The sequence below is a fragment of the Lissotriton vulgaris genome, chromosome 2_1, assembly GCF_964263255.1.
Source record: "Lissotriton vulgaris chromosome 2_1, aLisVul1.2, whole genome shotgun sequence".
NCBI lineage: Eukaryota > Metazoa > Chordata > Amphibia > Caudata > Salamandridae > Lissotriton > Lissotriton vulgaris.
In genome coordinates, this window is record NC_141687.1 from 1,994,138,014 (window position 1) to 1,994,163,926 (window position 25,913).

General features: G+C 44.8%; 1 protein-coding gene across 1 annotated transcript in view; it reads left to right on the top strand.

Annotated features, from left to right (window-relative positions):
* The window catches only part of IL16 (interleukin 16), a 471,977-nt gene that overhangs the window by 148,898 nt on the left and 297,166 nt on the right, over positions 1–25,913 (top strand). Inside the window, exons 4-5 of the mRNA XM_086958218.1 lie at positions 3,848–3,990; positions 4,741–4,851. Of these exons, the coding sequence (XP_086814344.1) occupies positions 3,848–3,990; positions 4,741–4,851 (254 nt within the window). The remainder of the gene's footprint in view (positions 1–3,847; positions 3,991–4,740; positions 4,852–25,913) is intronic.

A 25,913-nucleotide genomic window follows, 5' to 3' on the forward strand; every position in this document is an offset into this window, starting at 1 on the left:
CAGATACATCATTCAGTTCAATTCAGGGATTCCAAATGGTCTAAACACTGAGGAGGGCATGCATGTACATCTGTAAAGCAACTGAGCTAGTTTACTCGCAGATATCACTAGAGAATATCAATAAGATAGAGTGCTAGCATCTGTATGTATGAATCTATTTTTCTCTAGAGCCATTCCTTAATTTTCTATGTAAGGTTTTAAATTCCCGACTTTTTTACACAGTTTATTGCACATGCCCTTTATCAGTAATGCTGACTTATCCAATGTAGCGTTATTTTGCACATTTCTAAATAACAATGTTGATGCTGCTGGTATGGTTTTTGATGCATTTAGGGGTGGATCACCCAAGGATAGGTTGGAAAAGGGCACTTGCCTCCAATTATGAGTGTGTCACTAATTTGTCATGAACCAAATCGGTAAATGCATATTTTTGCATAAGGGTGTGTATATATATGAAATGTTATCAACACGTTATGTGCAATAGTGTGGTAATCTAATATTGAACATTGAGGCACTTGTCACTTTAATTGTGTGTTTATTTGTTTTTCAGCAAAAACAGTATACCAGTTAAACACTTTCACGTATAACTTTAATAATGAAAATGGCCCTGTCACTTAAATGTTTTAAATGTCAGTAACATGTATGAATAATTTGTTGATGGCATTGGTTGACGGTTTGACAAGGTTGAAACGTGTTACTAGTTTTTACTGTGTGCGACAATAAAGCTGTCTTCACAAAAGAGAACCAGAGCGTCCTGGTGCTTGTTTTTTCATGAAAGCAGGCGTGTTGAGGGTGCGTATGTATATATATATATATATATATATATATATATATATATATATATATATATATATATATATATATATATATATATATATATATATATATATATATATATATATATATATATATGTATATATATATATATACCTACTGGCTGTCGCCAGTAGGTAATTTTAGTTAGAACTTAGTTTTCATAGGAAAAATGTTTTTTGATTTGCCAATATCTTTGGCGCCGTTTGACAAACCATCATGAAATGTTCTAAATCAATAGGGCTGGACCACTCAGTTTGTGTGTTGAAAGTTTCGGGGTAGTACGTCAAGCGGGGGCCGAGAAAAAAGGGGGGTCCCAAAGAACATTTTCTCCATGTTATTTTCCATAGGAAACTTTATTACAGGCTACAGCCCGACCTGCTGAACGGAATTACTGCAAATTTGGCAAATATTTAGGTCTTGGTTTGGAATGCGCCCTTTTTTTAAATGGTGTAAAACGTTCAATAGTTCCTGAGAAATTAAAAAAAGAAAAGTATTGATATCTGAGCACCGAGGAGGAGGAGCGAACCCTCCCGAGCACAAGCTCAATTCTGGTTGGCTGCAACACTCCAAACCAGGAAGTGTTGGCAGCCATCTTGTGGCTCGAGTCACAAACAAAAGGGTGAAACAAAGATAAATAACATGAAAAGGGGGCAGGGTATAAACACTCTGACCCCCTAAGCCTGCTCAGGGGGCCAAAAAAAGCATTTTTTTTTAAATATCCAGAATTCGCGCTTGGTGTGCCAATACTGCTGAGAATTTTTTTTTTTAAATTGAGCGCGGGTTCCCGCGATTCATGTAAATGAGGCCCCGGGTGGGCCAGGTCCCGGGGGAATGCCATAATTTTATAGCGGACGCGCAGGGGCCCCCACAACCCTGGGGACCGCCACCACCCCTGGGCTATGGAAATTATATGTGGGGGGCACATGCCCTCCAAGCCCTGGGGACGCTACCTCCCTGGGGCTTTATTTAAATATGCACTGGGCAAGCCCCCCCCCCCCCGCTGCCTCGGGGACCGCCACCACCCTGGGGCTTCACTTAATTAAAAAATAAAATAAACAAATGTGGGTGGGTGCCTCACGGACCCTCCAAATTCCCGGGGACCCCTACCTCCCCGGGGCTTTCTGCAATTATTTATGGGGGGCCTTGCATGCCCCCCATGCCCCAGGGACCACCACCTCCCCGGGGCTTTAAACCCTTTGGGAGGGAGGCACGTGGCCCCCCCTCCTGGAGCCCTCCTTGGCCCTGGGGCCACCACCCTCCAGGGCCGGCTCCTGCAATGTTCTGGTGTACCCACCCCCAGGACATTGCTGTTTGCTATGCCATGGCGGGAGCACAGCTCCTGCCCTGTCATAGCAAACTCTGCATTGGTTTTTTGGAAGCGAGAGCAGGAAACCTGCTCTTACTTCCAAGTAGCAAAGCCTTGTAAATTGGTGGATTAAGTTCCCTTCAATCCTGAGGGTCCCTTCGGGCCAACTAACCCACCAGGTACCTCCAGTAAGCTCCACGTTGCGGAGAGGTGGTACGTGGCCATGCCCCTTTTTACACCACTCTACAAAAGTGGCTTCTGGTGCACTGCTGATGGGGCGATGTGGTCCTCTTGTGTCCTGAGGACCTCATGACACAAGTGGACTTCATCCTTCGAGCAGCAGTGTGCTAGAAGCTGCGGTAGCAGAGTTTGCAGTTATAGGACTTTTTCAGGAAAGGCTATTTATTTAGTATTCATGCAGTATCTATAAGAGTTGAATTTTATGCATTTGTTAAATCCACTCAGGAAGGGATTCTGGCAAGGTTTTGTCATAGTCACCATATTTTTACAAAGCATATCTTTAAGTGACCTTCATCTTCTGAACCTGATCTTGGGGTGGTTATCAAGGTGTTTGGCCACAATGTCATCAGTGAGATGGACTTGGTAATTTTTCTTGAATATTTGCTTACTTTGGACACTTTGGTACTAAAGGTGGTAATAAACCTGATGGGGTTCTCTTCTCTGGCCATTTCATTGGTACCTACCAAGGTGGCTTCCCTCTTGATCCCTTTTCTCTTTTGATAGCATTCTGAATTACCTTGGGAGTATAGTCCCTTTCTAAGAACCTTTTGGTCATGATATTCTTCTTAGCATTTAAGCCTCCAGAGTGCTGCATTTTCTTTTTATTCATAGCAGTTACGCAAATGGAATGCTTTGTATGAGATTGCTTGGATGATGACTGCGTGCATGAAGGAGGCTATTGCCCACTGTTTTCTTTCTAGAAAGTTAAGTAGATTTGTTGCAGTGTTCATAAGTCAATCATTGTCATAGTTATGGATACATTATGGAACAGGCGAGAAAAGACACTTAAAACAGCTTCATATTCTGTACAAGAAACTTAACTCAGAGATGCCCAGTGTTCTTATCAAGGCACATATTATTACGCATGATGACACTATGATCACAATCGGAACAAAGTTTGGAGCATTAACTGCTGAAGCTGTGAAGTTCCTAAAAGGATGCCTTCTGGAACCGCTTCGGGTTTCCATCGTACTTGGTAGTTCGGAACTGTGGACTATTCGGTTGGGAACAAGGGTTCCGGATCGGTTTAGGCAAATCTGAATCCGATTCAGAACCGTTCCAAAGGAGATCGGAATTGACCCCCTAGTCAGCAGTAGAACTATCCATGCTCTGGCATGAATGAATAACATGCTCTAGCTGTATCGGTACATATCATTGTTTGAACAGCTTCTCTAATGTGTCCCCCTGAACCACAAACAACTTTCCTTCTTGGCGAAGTAAGCAGGATTACTGAATGCAATTTATTTTTAAAAATTCATTGTTTTACTCAACATTTTGTCTTCTGTATTTGCCATCATGGTTTTTTGTAACTCCTTGGTGCCAGACACGTTCTGCCTCCTCTTAATTGCATCATTTTTGATTAAAGATTTTTAAGACTCTTCAGTCGTGAAACTATGTCTTCTGATACAATTAAATATGTAGAGCAATACTGCAATAGGTTGTGGATATCAATTCTGGATATTTTATAGTAATTTCTCATCTCAGGTGTCAAGCCATATTGGATAGGAGAAATTGACCCTTCTGTGACAAAGAGGGCATCAGTGGGCAAAGACAGGCAACGCCAGTGCCTTTACAGCTCCAGGAAGTCACTGTCTCAACAACTGGACTACCCTTTAGGAGGTGTGCAGGTAAGTGCGACAAGAGATCATGTTTAGTACCACCGGAACCAAATGTTTAGTACTAGCATGTGTACCATGAAGAGCGGTCAGTAACAAATCCAGTTATTAGGCTGGATAACTTATTAGCCATTAATTCTGTACAGAGTATTTGGGAAGGAAACTCTTTGCAAAGTTCAAACAGGTATGGTAGCGGATTCCTGAAGCTGACTTGCATGGCACTAACCATCGGATTCAACCAATCCCTCAAGGTAATTGAACACATTAACATGGTCGCAATGATTATTCTCGCTTTGCTCCACCAGGTTGAATCACTTTGATACAGAGTTTATTTTGTGTCGTTCCTCACACAAGATGCCCTAGCTGTCGAAGGAAATCATCAAAGGGAACTTGAAAGGAGTTTACATTATGCCTCATGGTCAGTCGGTCATAGTCAGGAATATCAGCCAGGTTCACGAAGGTCGAAGTTTTCAGATTCTAATAAAAATATGTAACCGACCTCTAGCTTCAGCATATTTCCTTGTAAGTAGATATGACAGTTATTTTTATTAATTTTAGGTGAAAATTGTTTATTTTAATGTAAACGGAAATGAAATTTCTTGAAATGCTTAGGTTTCAGAAGACCGTAAGGAAATGGTTCAGAAAACACAAACTAAGCGGAAAGGGTAGCTGTCATGCGACAATTAGAAAGTGATTATTAGGATTATTACCAAACTAAAACACCTCTTCAATGCTTCTAATGACGCTTCTTTCCTATTGTAGGGTGTTTCAAGGCCGTTGAGATCCCTAAGCACCGCCCAGCTGATGAACGTGTCCAGCGGCTCCCAGGCCTCTGTCATTTCCAACATAGTGCTAATGAAAGGCCAAGGCAAGGTAGGGCTCTGTGTGATCTTGCACACACTGGCTCCGTACGTGCTATACCAGAAAGTTTAATGTACTTTTATGTGTAGAAAGAAAGGTGTTTGGGTGTGTGCATGAAACCGAATAATATCCACTTCTGTGCCATAGGAATTCCCTGGTCACCTTTTGTAGGAACATAACACCAGCCACACTAATCCCAGCTACGTCTGTATTAGTCACTGTTTCTCCTCTTTTCTTCGGCCAACTCCAGCGTCACCTCACACTTGCTTCTTTCACAGTTTTGAAATGAAGGGTTACTGGCAGCCAATTTTCCCTTTTCCTATGGTGGAGGTATAAATATTTTATTTTGTCAAAGCTGTTCAGCAATATTTCTACACACAGCACAGTAATGTAGCTTTAAAACTGAATATCACGTCTATTTATGAACGTGATTCAAGACTTGAATAGGAAGCCATCTGTTTAAGTGGGCATAGGAGTGGCAATTAAAGCGCAAGAAACGTGCTGTAAACAAAGAGGCGTTGTTATGGAAACCCAGCAAAAGAAAATTGTTAGAAATGCACCTGGTTTTCCTTCATTCATCTAATTTATTTCATGAGCCAAGGTTAGTTTTAGCTGTGGCTCCATTTTACTTGCCACTAGTATCACATAAGGGGGTCCATTATGATTGCGGGCCTATCGCCACCGCATGTATGGCGGTGGCGATCCGCCCGCAAAAGACCTACGTCCGCTCTGAATTCTCCACCGCCACATTACAATGGTTGCGGTGTCTGGGAGACAACGGCATCCATATTAGCATTATGGCGGGGACATGCCTTTCTGTGGGGGCAACGACGCTACGGAAAGGCAGGCAGTTTTGCTATTGGGGGGCCTGTAGCAGGCCCCCACGGATTTTCAGGGTGCACATACCCGGCACTTCCATGCACGACATGGCAGGCACCACGCGGTGCCTGTCACATTGTGCATGAAACTGCACAACATGCCTTCTTGGCATTGTGGCGGGCGGAGCTGAGAGCACCGCCCGCCGAAATGTCAAGTATGCACACACTGGCGGGCGCATCCTAATACCACCAACGGGACCCCCGCACCAATAGCGGGCGTTCCCATTCTCCGAGAGGATGGCGGATCCTAATGACCCCCATAGTGTGGTAAATTCACAGGTTGTGTGAGGCTGAGTACTGGATAAAAAACAATAAGGGCTCTATAGACAGGGTTAGACCAACTTTGGAAATGTATTTTTGTTTTGTCACTTGTACCCAAGTTACAGAGACACGGCTACATAATTACCTTCCTCGGGAAAACAGATCGAGAGCCAAAGTGTATGTAATTCCTTGCTGTCCTTTTGGCGCCATAGAATGAGAGTCAGTGGATATGTATATGAGAATAGGTAGACGTCACTCACTTTTCCATTTCACTATTGAAACTCATGACTTACAATGCTTCAAAGAGCACGTAGATGTACGTTTGCCGCTGACTACCCGAGAATGCAGAATGAATGTTTGTGCACGACTTGAGAAAGACTGTGGTGTTGGGGAGAGTATGTTAACGCACTTAGATACCGCCTTGAACAATAATTATGCCCTCCTTTCCACAGCCAGGCAAAGATGGTTAATCAACCCTCTTGCGTGCATCTCACAGGATGTTAAAACCTTCCCCAGCTCGTGTTGTTTGAATTAAGTAAGGTGAATGAATTCATCGATTGAGTAGAAGGTGTAAACACAGGCGGGAGATCAGGATTCTACCATGTGCTTAATCTGCCGTATCGCAAGCGTCAGAGGCCCTAGGTTTTAACTAGATTTGAAGGAGTAGCTCTATAGATCCGTATCTCATCATTCTAAATATGATTCATTTTCAAAATATGAATCTATGAGAACTTCCATAAATCTGAGATAAATGTATTAAAGAAGATTCAGAGATTACATTGTGGTTGAAAATTAATTTACTGTGCCGGAAGGCCACTACTTTGGCTGCTCACCTGTCCTCCCTCAACTTATTTTACGTTAAATGTTACTAGTAGTTTTGCTCTCCATGCGAGTCTAGTAAAATCCAATCAGCTATGGTGACTTCCTAATGTAACTACTCTGAGTACATTTATGCTATTCCCTAATATGGCAAAGGTCCCTATTCACAAGTTCATGCGTATACCCACATCTACACCTGGGTGTAAATGTCCTTATGAATTGAATCATCATTTCCACGCGATTCATAGATTTAAACCTAGATGTAGACTTATGAATTTCCACGCCCTCAAGTGAGGGGTGGTAGACTCCTAGAATTAACTTTATGCGATCAAAGTTAATTATTAGTGATTTCCACCTGTTTGTTGAGGTCTCTGCCACGAGGGCAGATATCGCCCTTTAGAAAGTATTAGGGCCTTTTAAGAGAATGTATTTTAAAATGAATCTAAAATAAATATAATTTAAAAAATATATATATTTAAAATGTATTTACTAACTCCTATTCAGCAAGGACTACAACGGTAACAAGAGATACTTACACTAAAACTTAACATATTTCTACATGTTACATTTCTAAATGTTTTTAATTTTATTAAAAAGTAAATACAATTAATGAAAATGTTAAACATTCCTGACCACAACCCTTTAAAGAATCATTTGTTTTGAGTGTGTTGCAATCTTGGATGTAAATTATGTATTATTTTATTTGTGATTTAATTTAGAAAATATATGTCATTTACAGTTTATATGTATATTAAAAACAGTAACATGTAGACATTTTTAATAAAAAACTATATAACAATAAAAATAAAATGAAGTTAAATGACATTTTATTTAAATTGTTATATAAATGTAATGTATATATTTCCTTCTGTGTCTCAACGTCTCCATTGATTTCTCTGGCCGTGAGTTGGTGTCAGTGGTTAGCCAAGTGTGGTGGTTGACATAATCTAAGGCTAGTCTCAAGTGCATTTAAACAGGTTTTGCCGCTAATACTACTGTTACAGATTTAAATATAGAGGAACATAATTGCAAGACTTGTGCACTACCAGAGCATCACTTGTTTTTTACGCTTCGTGGCTCACAATGCTGGGCCCTATTTACAAGGCCACACAAAGCCGCCCTGCATGGCTTTTTATTTTTGGCCTTGTAAATATGGCTCCCTTTAACGCATTACTCTGGGTGAAAGGGGGGTTCCATGTGTGTTCCCACGGAACACCAATGGATTCTGATGCATTCCCAAATTTACAAGGTTTTGTAAACCTGGGAATGCATCAGATTCTAATGCCTCCACAGGGGAGACGTTTAAGTGGTGCAATGAGGACAAATACCTTTATTTCTACTCATTATCTGCTCTTTCTATGTGTGCTGCATTCTGCAGCACACATGGAAGGAGGAAAACAACATCAGTGTTTGTTTTTATGCAGAAACCTAATCTCTTCCTGCACAAAACCAATCATCCCTGCAACGGAGACACCCTTGTACCATGGAACAAAGGTGCCTGTGTTGCCGCTAGTGTGTTGTAATTCTGTAAATGTGACTCATCCCTGCACTTTCCTAATGATGCAGCTCGGAGTAGCAAGATGACTTGCAGCACTGTGCTGCGTCATTTTCTAGTATATATGTCCCATACTTTGTGAATTGCAACTGTCTTACAATTATATGGGTTCAGTTTTGTGTTGGAAATAGCTATCTTTTGTAGTGTATTGCATCAGTTTTTTTGTCTGCACTATACTATTTTTTGATGTCCTCATTTTTGTTGGCCTGATGCCTTAGTGCAATTTACGCCTGCTAATCAGTGTTAAAGTGCTCTCCCTTTTGAACATGGTAAAATAGGCATACACCTAAATGGCACATTTAATTTACTTATAAGTCCCTAGCATATGCCAATAGATGTACCTAGGACCTGTAAATGAAATGCTATAAGTCGGCTGGTGCACTAATTATGTCACCCACTACAGTATTTGTACAGATATTCAATCAATCAGGCTTAGTAGAGCGTGGTTAATCACGCATGAGGGTATCCAGGCCCTAGTATCCTACTGCAATCTGTATAAGAGCCAAGTCTTGAGTCCCTGTCTGAATTCCCTGAGATTGGATGCTGTTCGAAGGTGGAGGGGAAGATTGTGCCAGTACTTGGAGGCGAGGTAGGAGAAGGAGCGTCCTCTGCTGTGGCTTCGATGTATGCGGGGAGAGTGGCCGAGGGAGGCAGAGTGCAGGTGTCTGGAGCGTTGATGGTAGTTCAGGTTGTGGTTGACGCATCCTGGTCCTTGGTCATGGAGGCATGTATTCGCATCTTGAATTGGCATCTTTTCTGGATGGGGAGCCAATGGAGGTTCCTAAGGTGTGGGGTGATGTGGGTCAGTTTAGAGAGGTTGAGGCTGAGTCTGGCAGCTGAGTTATGTATCCTCTGGAATCTCTTTTAGAGTTGGGTGGTGATTCCTGTGTAGAGCACATTGCTGTAGTCGTGTCAGCTGGTGAATAGGACTTGAATGACGGTTTTTCTGGTGTCAACAATGAGCCATCTGATTACCTTTAGGCGCATGCAAAAGGTGTGGAAGTAAGCGGAGGCAACTGGGTTGATCTGGTGTTTCATGGTGATTTGATGTTCAGGATAATGTGAATGTTTTGGGTGTGTTCTGTCAGTGTGTGTCAGAGTGCAGAAGACTACCAGGTGACATTCCATGGAGAGGTGTTGTTTCCAAAGATCAGCACTTCAATTTTGTTCATGTTGAGCTTCAGGCAGTTGGTCTTCAACCCCTTGGCAATGCTTGTCATGCAGTAGTAAAAGTTGGTCCTGTGGGGTCTTCTAAGAGTGAGAGGATGAGCTGGGTGTTCTCTGAGTAGAGTATGATGTTAAGGCCGTGGATTCTGACGATGTTGGCCAGGGACATCATGTGGGTGTTGAAAGGGTGGGGCTGAGGGATGAACCTAGCGGAATGCTACATATGATGCTCTTGGGTTCCGATGTGAAGGGTGGTAGGCGTATTCTCAGGGTTTGTTCTATGGAGAAGCATGCAATCCATTTGAAGGGTGTCTCCCTGGATCCTGATGTTGTGAAGGCTCTTGGTAAGGGTGTGGTGGGATATGGTGTTAAATGCTACTGAAGGACGAGGAGGAAAAGAGGCGCTGTGTCTCCCCTGTTGAAGAGGGTTCTGATGTCGTTGGTGGCCTCAATCAGGGTGGTATCAGTGCTGTGGTTGGCATTGAAGCCGGTCTGGGAGGTGTCTAGCAGATTGTTGAACTTGAGGTGTTTGGTGAGTTGTCAATTGATGGCCTTTTTGAGGACTTTGGGGTGAAAGGCGACCAGAGAGATGGGGTGGTAGTTCTTGAGATTGCTGGGGTTGGTGGAGGGTTTCATGAAGAGGGTTCTGACCGCTGCCTGTTTCCATTGATCAGGGAAGGTGGTGGTGGTGATGGAGGCTTTGAGAATGGAGGTGTGTTCGCTGCTGATTTCTTTGCTCCAGAGGATGAAGAAGTGGTGAGGGCAGGGATCCGTGGGTCCTCAAAAGTGGATGGAGTTCATGATGACTGTGGTGCTCTGTGTGGTGAGCTGTTCCCATGCAGTGACTGGAAGGTTGTGGGTGGCGTCAGTTGGCCTGCAGAGGCGATGGAGGTCTGTATGTTGGGGTTTGAAGTTACTCTAGATGGGGGATAACTTGTTCTAGATATAGTCCAGCAGGGTGTTGCAGAGTTCTTGGGATATGGGGATAATGTTCTTGGTGGCTGGTGAGCGGGAGAACTCTCTTACATTATTGAAGAGTTCCTTTCTGTGGTTGAAGCTGGTTTTGATGTAGCCTACCAAGGCATATTTCCTGTGTCTTTTAGGTGCAAATGGTATTTTTTGAGGGTTAATTTGAAGGTGGCTTGGTCTGTGGGATCTTTCCTGCCATCTTCTCACTAGATGTTTTCAGTTGCATTTCGTAGTCCTGAGTTCTGGTGTGTACCAGCTGGCTTGATTGGTAGAACTACTGGTCTTGGAGGGTTTGAAAGGGGCGACTCGTTGGCGCTTTTGAGGATCCAGGTGGAGAGGTTCTTGATGGCCTGTTTGAGGTTGGCTGCGGGGTCGGGTTAAGTGGTGTTTAAGGATGTCCATCCACTGGGTCTTTGTCACTGTGTTCCAGCTGCAGTGGGTTGAGCTTGTGATCTTGGTGGTGGTTTATGGTACTCCTTCTATGGTAAAGTGGACTGTGGCATGGTCGGTCCAGGTGAGTTTAGTGATATGGCTGTACTTAACTCTTGCTCTCAGTGAAGACTGGGAGAAGCTTGTGTCCTGTGTTGTGTGTGGGGTTGGTGACCTGTTGGGTGAAGCTGATATTGCTCATGATTTCCAGGAGGTTGGCAGTGTTAGTATCTTAGGAGTCATTGAGGTGGAAGTTGAGGTCACTGAGGAAGAGGTAGTGTTTTGGAGTCAAAGGTGAGTTGGGCAGTGAATTGGGGAATGGCATTGCAGAAGCCAGGGCATGGGCAAGATGATGCACTGGGACGCACCAACAATCACTGAGGTGGCATCACCATTATCAGTTGCACCACCACCAAAGACGACGCTACACTAGTCATGGAGCACCTCAACCTCCAACTCTAAACCAAAGGCAGAATGACCATCAGAGGCACCCTCGCCTCTTATGGTCATTCTGCCTTCGGTTTGGAGTTGGAGGTTGAGGTGCTCCATGACTGATGTTGCGTCGTCTTCAGTGGTGGTACAACAGATTTTGGTGATGCCGCCTCAGTGATTGTTGGTGCGGTCCTGGTGTATCACCTTGTATATGTTGGGTGTTGTGGTGGCAATGTCATGGGTGGCAAGGGGTTGAGCCAGGTCTCAGTAATGAAGACAGCTTTGGGTTAGGGTGGTGATCACTGTTCCCTGTTAGGTGTGCGTGCACCTCTGTCATCCCGAGCGCGCAGTGCTGTGTGTGAAGTGCGCACACACACACACACACATCCCGGGAGGGCATTTGTGAGCCCAAAGGGAGAAAATACTCTTTCACTTGCTGCCTTTCTTTTGTAAATAGAGAACAGTTGTGGGGCTGATTGTGGGTCTTTTAAAAATATCTATGTCAATCAAAGCGCCCATCAAGGACTGCATTTAACATAAATACTTTCAAAAGCCAGACAATCAGCCCCACAGCCGCTCTCCATTTAGAAATAAAATGCAGCAAGTGTACAAACACGAACGAGGTGTGCTTTCAGAATCATCTGAAAGCACATGTTTCTGCTTTTAAACTTGATGCATTTATAGAGCGCTGCTGTGGGGCTGATTGTTTGCCTCTTGAAAGTATTTGTTAGATGCAGCCCATGACAGGCCACATGCTTTTAAACTGGGCTAAAAAGGGCTTCAGACCCCCCCCCCCACTTTGTTCCCTTTAATTATCAGTCATTGATCATTCAGGCTGCCCTAGAACACAAAGTGCCTTCCATTTCCATTTGTTGTTCGAAGCATTCGCAGATAAGTGCTGAAAATACGGCTTTAGGTGTCTGCTTATTTTTGTACCATCTGGGACATCAAAATAATGAACTGTTTACCCTAATCATAAGACTGGAAGTTTGTTGCAGAATCAGCAAATTTTTTTTTCTTCCACCCTCGATCCCTGATTAATGCCATACTAGCAATAGTTTAACTTATATCTGAAACCCCATGCCTCCGTCAATAACAAGCTCAGTTACTTCAACTGTCCGGGAATGCACCCTGCATTCAGTCAACTCGCTCCTCATTTTTGCCCTTCAATTTCACGCTCACCCTGCACTCACAGCGATTACAATGCACTCACACTGATCACCATGTACTCACACCATTCACCCGCTCACTCTGCACTCACATTGATCACTCTGCACTTGCAACGCACTTGTGCTGTTCACCCTGTACCTCACCCTATAGTCACACAAGCACAATACTCACCCTGCGCTCCTGTGATACTTCACTCACCTGTTCCCCTCAACTCTCAATCTGCAATCTCGCTCAAACAAGCCCATCACTAACCATGCATCCATTCATCCCACTCTGCACTTACATCCACACCCAAATTCGTATGGTCACCTCACTCACCCTGCAGACACTACTCTTACCCTACTCTCACACTGTCGCATCACTCACCGTGCATTCACATGGGCACTCCTGCCACCCACACAGCAAAGAGGGTTAATGTGCCTGCTACAAAGAACGTGTACCATGCAGATCACAGAACTGAGTGTGAGTAAACTATGAGCAGAGCTATTAGAAAATAAAATGTTTGTCAGAAAGGGGCTATAGAGAGATGAGGTGCATCGTTGGTGAGTGGTAGTGAGGGAATTAATGAAGAAGGAGGAAATGGGGGAGAGGGTCACCAAAAAAGACTGTTGCACAGTGTGCAACTAGTGCTAGGGCCAGCCCTGGCTGGGAGTGTTAGCCCCCCGAAGTTCAGGTCTTGTTGCTCCCCTGATCACAGCGTCCGTCATACGCTGCATTTAACATAAATTCTTTCAAAAGACAAACCATCAGCCCCGCATTTAGAAAAGAAATGCAGCAAGTTTTATATAGTGCAAACCCAACCCAAAAGTATTGGAGCAATTTACATGATTTATTTATTTATTTTGTATGCATGCGTAGAATAATTGATTTGCTGAGAATCACAGGATGTTAAACTGACCCGAGACTCAAAACCCATCTCCTAAGTCGGCAGCTCTAGCATTAAGCTACAACCTCTACCACAAGAACAGAATCATTTCCAATATTACATACAACTGTATGCAACTAACAACCATTGATAAAGCCAATAGTCCTGGCTTATGTACTTGTAATCTTACTTGTATTATATATCTGGATGCAGTGACAGAAGAAGAAAAGTATCAGTCGGGCGGCACACTATGCTAAACACAGATTTTTAGCTTAATTGTGTTTAAGCCACGCCCTTCATTGCATCGGCCACGCCCCTTTTAGAGATCCCCTAGTTTTTTCATTCCACTGAAAGGCCTGGTCTACATGCGCGGTCTGGTTTTTGGCACACATAGCCTTGGCTGCAGCGCACAGAGACCTTACTCTACTGCACACAGAGGAAACATTGGTGGTGATGGTGTCCCAGATTTCTGTGGCGTTTTTGCAGAGTGATCAGGCGTTGAGCAGGAGACTGCGGAGTGGTTCCAGGATAGTTGATGAGCTTGGTGTAGTGAAGAATTCCATGAGGGCTGGAGGCGCTGAGTTGCAGGTGAGGAGGCAGTGGCGGCAGATGAAGGATCCTACTGTTGGTTGAGACGATGTAAGCCCGCAGTTGTTGTTCTAGGGTCCAGGGCACGGAGTTCTGCGCAAGAGTATCTGTGGCTGGTAGGTGGGCCAGGGTTCTTGACGCTTGGGGCGGTCCAGGCACATACTGGTGCAGATGGGCTTGCCTCAGCACGCCTGCCACAAGGTTTCCATAGCTCCTGGGAGGGGGAGTGGAAGAGTGAGTGGGAGGGAAAAAGAGGGTAGGAAAGGAGCGACTGAGTCGTAAACAGCACAAATAAATAGACAAAAAAAAATATCAGCAAAAATAAATATCAGTTGATAGACCTGGCATCCTTAGGGTGGCCTTAGCTGAGACGTTTTGCCTTTTGCCTCCATGTTTTGCTGATTCTTTATGTAGGTCCTAGGACTCTGAGCATTTTACAACAGCTAACCAGTTCTAAAGTGCATGCGCTACACTCCAAAACATGATGACATGGGTGTATACCTGATTGGCATATTTTGTTGTACTTGTAAGTCCCTTGTAAAGTTGTATACCATATACCCAGGGCCTGTACTTCAAATGCTACTAGTGGGCTGCAGCACTGATTGTACCACCCACAGAAGTAGCCTTTCAAACCTGTCTCAGGCCTGCCAAGCAGTGCCATTCTGTGCAGTTTACTGCCACTTCAACTTGCCATTTAAAACTACTTGCCAACCTTAAACTCCACTTTTATTACATATAAGACACCCTGAAGGTAGGCCCTAAGTAAGCCTCAGGTCGGGTTGCTATGTAATTAAAAGGGAGGACATGTACCTTTTTGTTTTACAAGTCCTGGTAGTGACAAACTGCCTATTTCATTTATCACTACTATGAGGCCTACTCCTCTCATAGGCTGGCATTGGGAATTCATTAATATACTTCTAAGCAGTAATTCTTGTTCAGAGAGGAGTAGCTTTTTAATTTTTCATATGTTTGGAATGGTAATAATAAATTCTCTTTACTGGTGAAGTTGGATTTACCATTGCTGTTTTAGAAATGCCACTTTACACATCTGGGTGGGTGACATCTACACTTTGTGTATTCCTCTAGACAGCCACAACACAGGACGGATAGGTGTGTCTGAATGCCCATTTGTATTCTGATGGATTTTCCTGGGCAGGGTGGAAGGTGGGGACCAACACTTCACTTGCATAGGCTGTGTCCTGTCCCCACATAAAGGATGGATTAACCCCCCACAGATAGCCTGGCAGACAGGACTGGGTTGAAAGGGATACATGTGCACTTCAGAGAACTGCTTTGAAGTCTCCTCTCCCCCAAATCAAAGGCACTTTTGGGTATAACTGCTGGATTTCTGACCCCCTAAAATCAGACACTTATCGATCCTGAACTGGACATCTGCTTAAAGGGCGCATCATTGGACTGCAGTCTTGGAACTCCTGCTTTTCTCTTGTGTTGCCCTACTGCCTGCTGCTCCCTCACTCTGCCTCCCCTCCAAGTGATCTCCAAGGGCTTTGTGGCCTACCTCCTGTTTTCTGAAGCCTCAGGGACACAAAAGACTTCTTGCAATTCTTCTGGTGCTGATGCACTCTGCCATCTGTGAGTTTTACCTTTGCCTGTCCAGTTCTGGGCCTCAGAAGTGGGTTCTTCAGCTGTTTTGCTACAGAATTGATGCATCGTCACCACTGTGCCTCTCTGAACCAACGTAATGCCCTTCGATACTGACACAATCCCGATCGGGAGACAGCCCTGCGCAGCTTGACCATAACGCAGGACCTGACTGTGAGGTTTAACGACGACCCTGCGCAAACCGAGATCCTGACCACGAGGCTCAAATTCGGCCCATCGACCAGACTGTGAGGTTCTGAAGATGACACAGCGCCGATCTGATTTGCAGACCACGAGGCTCAACTTCGTGAATTGGAAGCAAAGCATTGCCTTCACTGCATGGAGAAGATCAACACATTTTGTTGCTTGCAACCAGGATAGGTACTTTGTTGCTAGGGGCCTGCGTCGGGTCTTGTAGCCGGTGTATGCTTTCACGAGGTCAGCCTGAATGTTGACTTTTTCCTGGTCCAGCACTACTTAAAGTAACCTTTTAAGCACTACTTGCTTCTAAGCGCTTAACAGCATGTATTCCTTTAAAAGCTAGAAAAATGATTCAAGGACTCATTTTGATAGTAATTCAGAATCAAGCTGTTGCAAATGGGTTCCACCCATTTAGTACACCTAAATTAATTAGCTTTTTTGATCACTTGGTTTTGGACTTTTTAGTGTGGGTGAGTCTCACTACTTATATCTTACCCAAGGTAATCACTTGGTGAATGGATTGCGCATGTTTGTCACAAGTGTCCACTTTTTAAGATAAGGCCACTGCGACACAGCAAATGTAAGGCGCACTTGGCTGGTTACACATGAACAAGTGTGGATGCGCGTGCCATAGTGTTTGTGAGATTACCATCATGCACAGCCCGGTTACTGCGAACAGGTAACCTTGTGCAGAGGGAAGCTGTAAAGTAAGATGTTGACCTGGGATAGGCCCAACAATATTACTGGGCTCTCATAGGTAAAGTCAGTATGGGTTACTCTTTTATCTGCAGTGACACTGCGTTATAGACATAGTGGGAAATCTGCCTTGAAGTGCATTTTCTCTTCCCTTTGACCTACAAAGTCCTGTAAGGTCCGAAATAGGGGTGAAACGTGTGAGCCCAGTTCAAATATCCAGGTCTCAAGAACCTACATGTACACTGTTGAACCTGGCCCTTTATGCAAGGCCACCCTCAATCTTTGTGCCTTCCTCCTCCTACTTTTTGCTGAAATTCTGTGCACTTTACCACTGCTAACCAGTGCTAAAGAGCTTGTGCTCTCTACTCTAAACATGGTGGAATTGGCTTATCCCCCCCTTTGCATATTTAATTTACTTATAAGTCCCTTGTTAAAGGGCACTACATGTGCCCAGGGTGTATAAATTAAATGCTACTAGTGGGTCTGCAGCACTGATTTTGCCATCCATCGAAGTATCTCTTTAAACAGGTATCAGGCCTGCCATTGCAGAACCTGTGGATGCAGTTTAAACTGCTATTTCGACCTGGCAAAATACACCTTTTCCAGGTCCAAAGTTCCCTTTTTGAGACATATAAGTCACCCCCAGGTATAGCCCTGGACAGCCCAAAGGGTAGGGTGCACTGTATTTAAAAAGTACTTTAAAAATGTACATGTCCTGGAAATGAAAAAAGTATCTTCCCCATAGGATAACATTTGAGTTGCCTTATTACATTGTATGAGTATAATTTCCAAATGTGAAGAGCTAATCAATTCATGGTGGTGTCTCTGGATTCACAATTTAGAATCCTATCTTATTGTGAAGTCGAATTTTAAATTGCAAGTCTAAAAATGCTACTTTTATAAAGTTAAGGAAAAGTAGAGGAGTGCCTACAAGGGATTTTGTTCATCACAATCTTAGTTAAATAGTTGTTTATAACAGCCCCACTTACACTTGAATATTCTGTGTCCTGTCTCTGCGTAAAGGACTGCATGCCCACTGTATTTAGTCTGGAGCCTGGACACAGACGGCAGTGCATCTGTGCACTTCAAAGGCATACCTCTAGAAGCTTCACCCCACTTCAGAGGTTCAACTGTGTATAAAAAAAGGACCTTAGATACTAGTTCTTTAGAACACTTCTGGACCGGTAGACACTGTGCCATGAAGAAGAACGGCTGTGCTGCTATAAGGACTACCACTCTGCTGGACTGCTGATCTAAAGGAATTGCTGCCCTGCTGTACTGACCTGCTGCCTGCTGCCCCCTTGCATGTGGAAGGTAAATTGGACCTACAATCGTCCTGGGTTCACACTTCATCGTGAACCCAGGACCCCAGAGTGACACTTTGGCAGGATAAGTTCCAAAATCTCGCAGTGCGACGGTAATGAGCACAAGAAGAGTGCTTTGTTTTGTATATAATTGTATTTTCTGTGCTGGGGGCGATCCACAGTACTGATTACACGCAGCTTTGAATGAAGTTTTATAGAATGGTGTCGCATTAAGGGAAGGAGTGCAACCTCAATCAAAGTTTGATTTGCTACGCAATGCCATCGCCTCAAAATGAGTTTTGCAGCCCATGGATCAAGTAGCTGTCTTGAATAATTCGTGAAAAGATCACAAGAACGTGTTTTTCACCGCGGAGACAGTGCACGCATGAACTGGAATGAAGCGCATAATCATTTGACATTTAATATAATCAGTTTCCCTGATTCAGGGGGGGGGGTTGCATTCGTTTTTTTTTTTGCACTGTTCATGTCATTGTTTAGTTTACACACAGTTTATCACATTTGAATACAGTTTTGAATTTCGGGTTTTGTCTTTACATAATGCAAAAGGTCATGTCAGAGCGTTTATTTGAGTTATCTTTTTTCGAGCACACATGTAATGTATTTTTTGCACACAGTATTTTCGATGTTTATTAGCAGTAAGGTCATTTTAGTTTAGCCGTATGGTGTGAATGATTAAGCAGGCAGTAAAGGTTTATTTACCAGTGGGTTTAGGCAGGTGTATTTTGGGAGTCTGAGTCTCTAGTTGGAGTTCCGGTAAATAACGCGTGCAGCCAGTGGGGAAGCAGTCATGTGGTAGCAATTAACAATATGCCTCTAGGTTATTTAGGAGATTGGCAGTGTGAGGAGGAGGAAACATGGTCTGATGGTCAGGAAGCATGAGGGTTTGATGAGTTAATGGAGAGAAGCACGTAGAGGTGAGACTGATGCAGGCGGCTTTTTGCAAGTGAAACGAGTGAGAGATGAGGTTAAGGAGGGGCAGGGGACAGCAGTACGGAGTGGGTTTATGAAGAAGAGGATGAGGGCTTAGATAGTTATAGGAGCCTTCGCTTGAGAAAACAAAACGGGGGATTTTGTGAACGTGAGGTAGGTGATCAAGGGAGAGGGAAGGGGAAAGTAATGATAAAGAGAGATTAGTCACTGGAGGTAAGGGTGAGTATGAGTTTATTGGTGAAGAGTAGGGTTTGGTCTTTTTATGTTTAGGATTCGTATGACTGTGGGATAGGACAGGGATATACAGGGGGTTATGTGTTTACATAATCACACTTTTGGACTAAGTTAATAGGTACGTAGTATTGTGGATCAGTCAGTGAAGCTGTTTATCTTATCTGTTTTAGAATTCCCTGATTCAGAGCCTTAGGGGCTCGAAATGCATTGGAGAAACAAACGTCGTGCTCACTTCTAAATCTAAATTGAGATCAATTTGTACGTACCGTTGGACAAAGCCTAGAACGGCATACAGTCGGTTTTGGAAATGTTTAATAAATATTACAGATTGATTCACGCTGTCTTCGTTGTGATGAAGAGTAAAAAGGAAAAGTTAGAAAAAAAAGACAGAGAAACAAGTGAATGTAGGTGTACTTTGGAATGCCAGGATGAATGGGCTACTTTGGCGGAATAAGTCCCTGAATCTTGCAGTGCGACAGTAATGAGCACGAGAAGAGTGCTTTGTTTTGCATACACTTTTATAAAGTTGTCATTTTCTTGCCTTAGCCAATTGGGGCCTGCAGCCTGTCTCTGAGTCACATGACTGGGTGTGGTTGACAGTTGGGCTTTGTGTGTTCCTCCTAAGCAGCCAAATGCAATGGGAGATTAGGTGTGACTGGATTTGCCATCACTGGCAGGGTAGGAGGGAGGAGCTGGGCACAGCCCCACTTGCACTTGAATATTCTGTGTCCTGTCTCCACGTAAAGGGCTACATATCCACTGTATTTAGTCTGGAGCCAGGATACGGAAGGCAGGAAATCTGTGCACTGCAAAGGCATACCTCTAGAAGCTTCACCCCACGTCAGAGGTGCAACTGTGTATAAGGACCTAAGACACCAGTTATTTAGTACACTTTTGGATCTGTAGACACTCTGCCATGAAGAAGAATGGCTGTTCTGCTATAAGGACTACCACTCTGCTGGACTGCTGATCTAAAGGAACTGCTGCCCTGCTGTACTGACCTGCTGCCTGTTGCCCTCTTACATGTGGAAGAGAAATTGGATCTGCAACTTCATCTTGAACCTTGGACCTCAGAGTGACTCTAAGGGCTAGCTAGTCTACTGGCCTCCTGAGCTGAACCTCAGACCCTTGGTGCAGCTCACAGGCTCTTTAAACCAAGTTTGTGGGCTCTTCACTACGACGAACAGGCCAGTTTGCACCAGACCACACCACTTTCACGGAAAATTAGAGTGAGCCGCCACTAGCCCGTCTCTTCTCACAGCAAGCCTTTGTCGCCCACAGAGGACCGCCAACACGATGCTCCAGCCCACCTGATACCCGACTTGTGTTAAAAGACTGCCCCACCCGCCCAGGTAGAGGCATCGCCATCATCCACAAAAGCTCCTTCCACATGACAAACACCGGCTTGGACATCACTACGACCCATATGGAGTATCTCCACTTTCAGGCCCATACTAACTCTAAAATTACCCTCCCTGGAACCCTCCTCCGCAGGCTGCCCGCCCCCACACTCCTTTCACCAACACCATTGCCAACCTCATTGCACTCCACACTCTCAACTACACAGACTACATCCTACTTGGAGACCTAAACTTCCACCTCAACAACCACGACGATCCCACCACCACCGCCCTCCTAAAGGAACTTGCCAGCTTAGGACTGAAGCAACTTGTCACTGCCCCCACACACACAGCAGGAAACACACTTGACCCCTTCTTCGCAGAAGGAAACAGCATCTCCTACAGCCACACTGCAGAACTCCTCTGGACAGACCACCGCTGCATCCACTTCTCCTTCAGAAAACCTACAATACGCCCGGTGGAAGCTGGAATAAAGTCACCGAAGACTAGCTCACCTCTTCCCTCACCAGCACCCCACCACTGATGACACATCATGAAAGCAAGCTAGTTCACTCCTGCACTGCAAAAATCCAACCGCTCCTGCTAACAACTCGAAACGACATGGAGGAACAACAAAACCCCAGAAACATGCTCGCCTACAGAGCAGCCACCACAGCACATCAGTACCTCATTAAATCCACAAAAAAGAACTTCCTCAGAGACAGAATCCTCACCAACACCAACTCCAAATAACTCTTCTCCAGCATCAAGGAATTTTCCAGACCCGGCAGCGAAACAACAAACGTCCCAAGACCTCTCCAACAGACTCAGCACCCTTTTGCACCTTAAGATTAAGATTAAGACGATCTATGACAACTTCGACAAACAAGACCTCTGCACCACTTCAGCTCCCTCCCCCACCAACCCCACCCAACAGACCCTGCTCACCTGTACCCCGCTCATGTCAGAAGACACCTTAAAGACCATGAAGAGAACCCACTCTGGAGCACACTCAGATCCCTGCCCACCTCATGTCTTCCACAGAGCTGCACAGCCATCGCAACTGAACTACACTGGAATATCAACTGCTCCCTCAAAACCACCACATTCCAGACGATTGAAAACACCCCAAAGTCAACTCCTTCCTGAAGAAACTGTCAGGGTGTCAGTCGCACAAGATAGAAAACCAGCCACTAACCTCTGCTCAGCAGCCAGTGGAAACGATAGCCAGACGAGAAGCCCCCCTATTCTCCAGAGCACAGCTCCCCACAGTGTGGTACACACAACTGTGGAAAACAGCACCCCGGGGAAAAGGGAAGTCGATAAAATAACAAAGTGTGCTGTCGGGAAGGCTTACTTCCTAAGGTCTGGTCTAGGTGTCTGTAATCTCCTTTTATGGTAGGCACTGCATCAAAAAATAAAAGAGAGTCATATGCGTGAGTTAAACTACCACTGAACACATACAAAGTCAATCACCAAATACAAACATAGCAATTACTCACAAGGAGCCCAGCAGCAGTTGTTTTGAAATAACAGGCTTGTTATTTCCTTCAGACACAACTGGAGCACAGTATTAAGGAGGAACAGGTTAATCATCACCTGTAAGTAATCCAATGAGCAGCGGAACAGCCGAAAAGACTAATACTTATGCTGTTAATATCACAGCATTCAATCATTAATCTCTAATTAACTTTAAGGTCATTAGCCATTACCGCTATATAGTCTCGAAATCAGCCTAGCAGTACTGGAGCGCTCTGGAGATACATTAGCGCGAGGCTGATACTGAAAAGAAATGTTCCAACGTTTCTTGATGTGATGTGATGTGAAGAGAAACTTATATAGCGTGCTACCACTCCACGGAGTATCTTGGCGCTTGGATTCCAGAAAGACAGCAGGCAGTAGGTGAAAAGAGACTACCTGTCTAAAGGGCACATCATACAAATCCCATGCATTCGGAGTTTGGCAGGGAATAGATCCATGTTTTTAAAAGCTTTCTGAATTTTAGTTCGGTAGTAGATTGACGCAGGAATAAAGGAAGTTTATTCCATGCTTTCGCGCCTATGACTGCGATGGATTTTCCTCCTCTGGTTGACATTTTGAACCTGGGGACATGGAGTAGGTTAGCTGTGGAGGACCTAAGTGATCTTGACGGATGGTATTGTTTGAAGTATTTGCGCAGGTACAGTGGGCAATGATGGTGGAAGGCTCTGTAGGGGATGGTGAGAACCTTAAAAAGTATGCGCTTGTGTATTGGGAGCCAGTGTAATGCATCCAAAGCTGCAGAAGCCAAAGATTTCCTAGGCAGTCTGAGGACCAGTCTGGCCGCTGCATGCTGGACCATTTGGAGTTTATGCAGGGCTGATTTATTAAGTGCTGCATAGAGACTGTTACAATAGTCCAGCCTAGATGTTATAAGGGCAACAGCTACCGTGCATCTGGCATTCAGAGGAAGGAGGTCAAAGAATTTTCTAAGGCTTCTGATGATGCCGAAGCATACCCCTGCTACTTCCTTGGCTTGTTGATTGAATGTCAGTGTATTGTCAAACTTTATGCCTAGGTTTCGAGCAACATTGATAGTATTTGGGGGGGCTTCTGTATTTTCAGACCACCACATTTGTGGAGAGAAGGAATTATTGGGTCCAAAAGGAATGATTTCAGTTTTAGAGGAATTACATTTCAGATGGTTGTGTGACATCCATTTGAAGGTTGCTGACAGGCATTCTTCCAATATATGTCCTGCGTTGGATTGGTTTTTATCAAGGGTCAGAACAAGCTGAGTGTCGTCAGCGTATATGACAGTGCTGATGTCATAGGAAGAGATTACATTTTGTAGGGGGACCATATAAAGGTTGAATAGGGTAGGGCTTAAACTGGAGCCCTGCGGGACCCCTGTTTTAATAGTTTTTTCTTCTGAAGAAAAATCGCCCAGCCTTACAATCTGGCGCCTATGTGCTAGGTAGTTTTTAAACCATTCGAACACGGTTCCTGCTATGCCTGCATTGGAAAGGCGATGTAAAAGGATAGCGTGGGATACCGTGTCGAATGCTGCAGAGAGATCTAATAGGATCAGGACAGCAAGTTTGCCCTGATCCAATGCAGCACGGATGGTTTCAGTGGAAGATAGGAGCGCAGATTCAGTGGAGTGGTGGGTCCTGAAACCTGCTTTACAGGGATGTAAAATGTCATTTTCTTCTAGAAATGCCATTAGTTGTTTATTGGCAAAAGAATCTGCAATCTTGCAAATGGCAGGAAGAAGAGAGATGGGACGTAGGTTAGAGAGGATAGTGGGGTCCTGTAATACCTTTTTCTGAAGTGGTTTTCCTGTCGCCACCTTCCACTGAGGAGGAATCTCCCCCGATTGGAGGGACGAGTTAATGATGGCATTGATGTGAGGGTTTACCTCCTGTATTATGGATTTAAGGAATGTAGAGGGGCAGGGGTCAGAAGGGGATCCTGACCTCAGGGTAGAAATTCCCTGTAAGGAGTCGTCAAGGCTAATATGACTAAATTTTTCCCATCTGGGTTGATGGGGCTTGGGAACAGTTTTATTCGCAGGTTCTGCTGTTACAAATTGAGGGAAGTCTTTAGTAAGTGTTTCTATTTTTTGGGTGAAGTAAGTGGCAATGTCATTACATAACATCTGAGACGGAGGAATCTCTTGAGTTGCAATCTTAGGCTTAGTGAGCTGTTGACGGTTTTAAAAATTTCTTTTTGTTTGTTATTTGCTGCTTCAATAAGGGAAGTGAAATAATTAATCTTTGCAACTTTGATGGAAGAGTGATATGTTCTCCTAGCTTTCTTATATATCTCTTTAGTGTCATTGTCATAGTTCCTTCGCCATTTGCGCTCTAAAAGTTTAATTTCCACCAGTTGTTCTTTTAGTGTGTCTAGAAACCAGGGAGCAGAAATTTTCCTTTTTCCTATGGAATCTTTATTTTTTTCTGGATTTTTGATTTTATTTCCAATATCGGTCATCCAATTCTCGAATTCTTGAGGTTAGAGAATATAAAAAAGTAAAACCCCTGCACGATACCTGGAAACGATCTTGTGAAAGGAATCCTATGCGAGTCACCCGAGTGCCTCTCAAGCAAGAAAGACCCCGGATCGCATATCCAAACGGGATCTATTTGTTTCTTCTTCCAAACCTCCTTCCAGCGGGAAGGCAAGCGTCTGCTACAGATCGAAAGCCGCCTATGTCTTTAGAGCGTCTATAGAAATTCCTTCAGCAGGAAGGCAAGCGACAAACCGCGGATTGCTGTGTCTCCTGAACTCCTTTAGCAGGAAAGACAAAAGAGCTGGAGACGGAACGGAAAACAACAGCGGGATTGCGGCGTCTCTCGAAAGTCCTTCCAGTGGGAAGGAAAGCGTCCGCAGCTGATCAAGACTTCGAGTTAGTTTGTCAAGCACCCTCCCACTGTGGAGGAGGTGCTTATATGGCGTTGTCCTGGCTTGGTACCGCAGCCTTCTGGGGGATGTAGTGAGACCATTTCCGCGCAGATTTACACCTCCGCCCATGCACACACGTGTACCCACTGAGGTGTGTGTGCATAGGGGTATGTCTACTACAGTTTAGGATCGCTACGGAAACCCTCTGCAGACCCGACGGACCTCGAGAATTTCAGGTCCATTTCCCTGCTTCCATTCGCAGCCAAGGTCATCAAAAAGGCAGTCAACACCCAGCTAGCAAACTTCATCGAAGTCAACAACATCCTGGATATCTCCCAATCTGGATTCCGTAGCAATCACAATACCTAGACCTCCCTACTTGTGGCCACCGACGTCATCCGCTCCTTCCTCGACCAGGGCCAAATGGCAGCCCGCATCATCCTCGACCTCTCAGCTGCCATCAACACAATCTCCCACTGTAAACTAGCCACCAGGCTGCACAAACCCGGCAACCGCGGAAAGCCCCTTGACTGGATATGCTAATTTCTCACAGGCAGAACTCAGCGAGTCAGACTCCTGCCCTTCCTCTTGGAACCAACAGAGACCAGATGTGGAGTGCCACAAGGATTCTCCCTCAGCCCCACCCTCTTCAACATCTACATGGCCCCCTCGCAACCTTCGTAGAAAAAACACGGGCTAAACATCGTCTCCTACACCGACGACACTCAGCTCATCCTCTCCCTCACCAAAGAACCCAACATCACGAGGCACAACTTCCAAGAAGGGATGAAAGCTGTTGCCCCTGGATGAAAAAGAGCTGCCTGAAACTCAACTCCAAGAAAACAGAAGTCCTCATCCTTGGCTCGCCCCATCCACCTGGGACGGCACCTGGTGGCCCACCACCCTCGGAAGCCCCCCACCCCAATGGACCACGCACGCAACCTCATTATCATACTAGACTCATCGCTCACCATGAACCACCAGATAAACGCCGTGTCCTCAGTCCGCTTCAACACCCTCCGCATACTCCCAAAAACATTCACCCGAATCCAGCGAAACGGTCACGCACACCCTCATCAGTAGCAGACTGGACTACGTCAACACTCTATACCGTAATTAGCTGTCACACTGTACCAGGGCTGGGATAGCCCAGGCCCACTGAATAAAAGAGGAGGCCCAGACCTCCGGAGTCAACCCAGGAGGGGACTCCCCTTTGAAGTTTGGTGG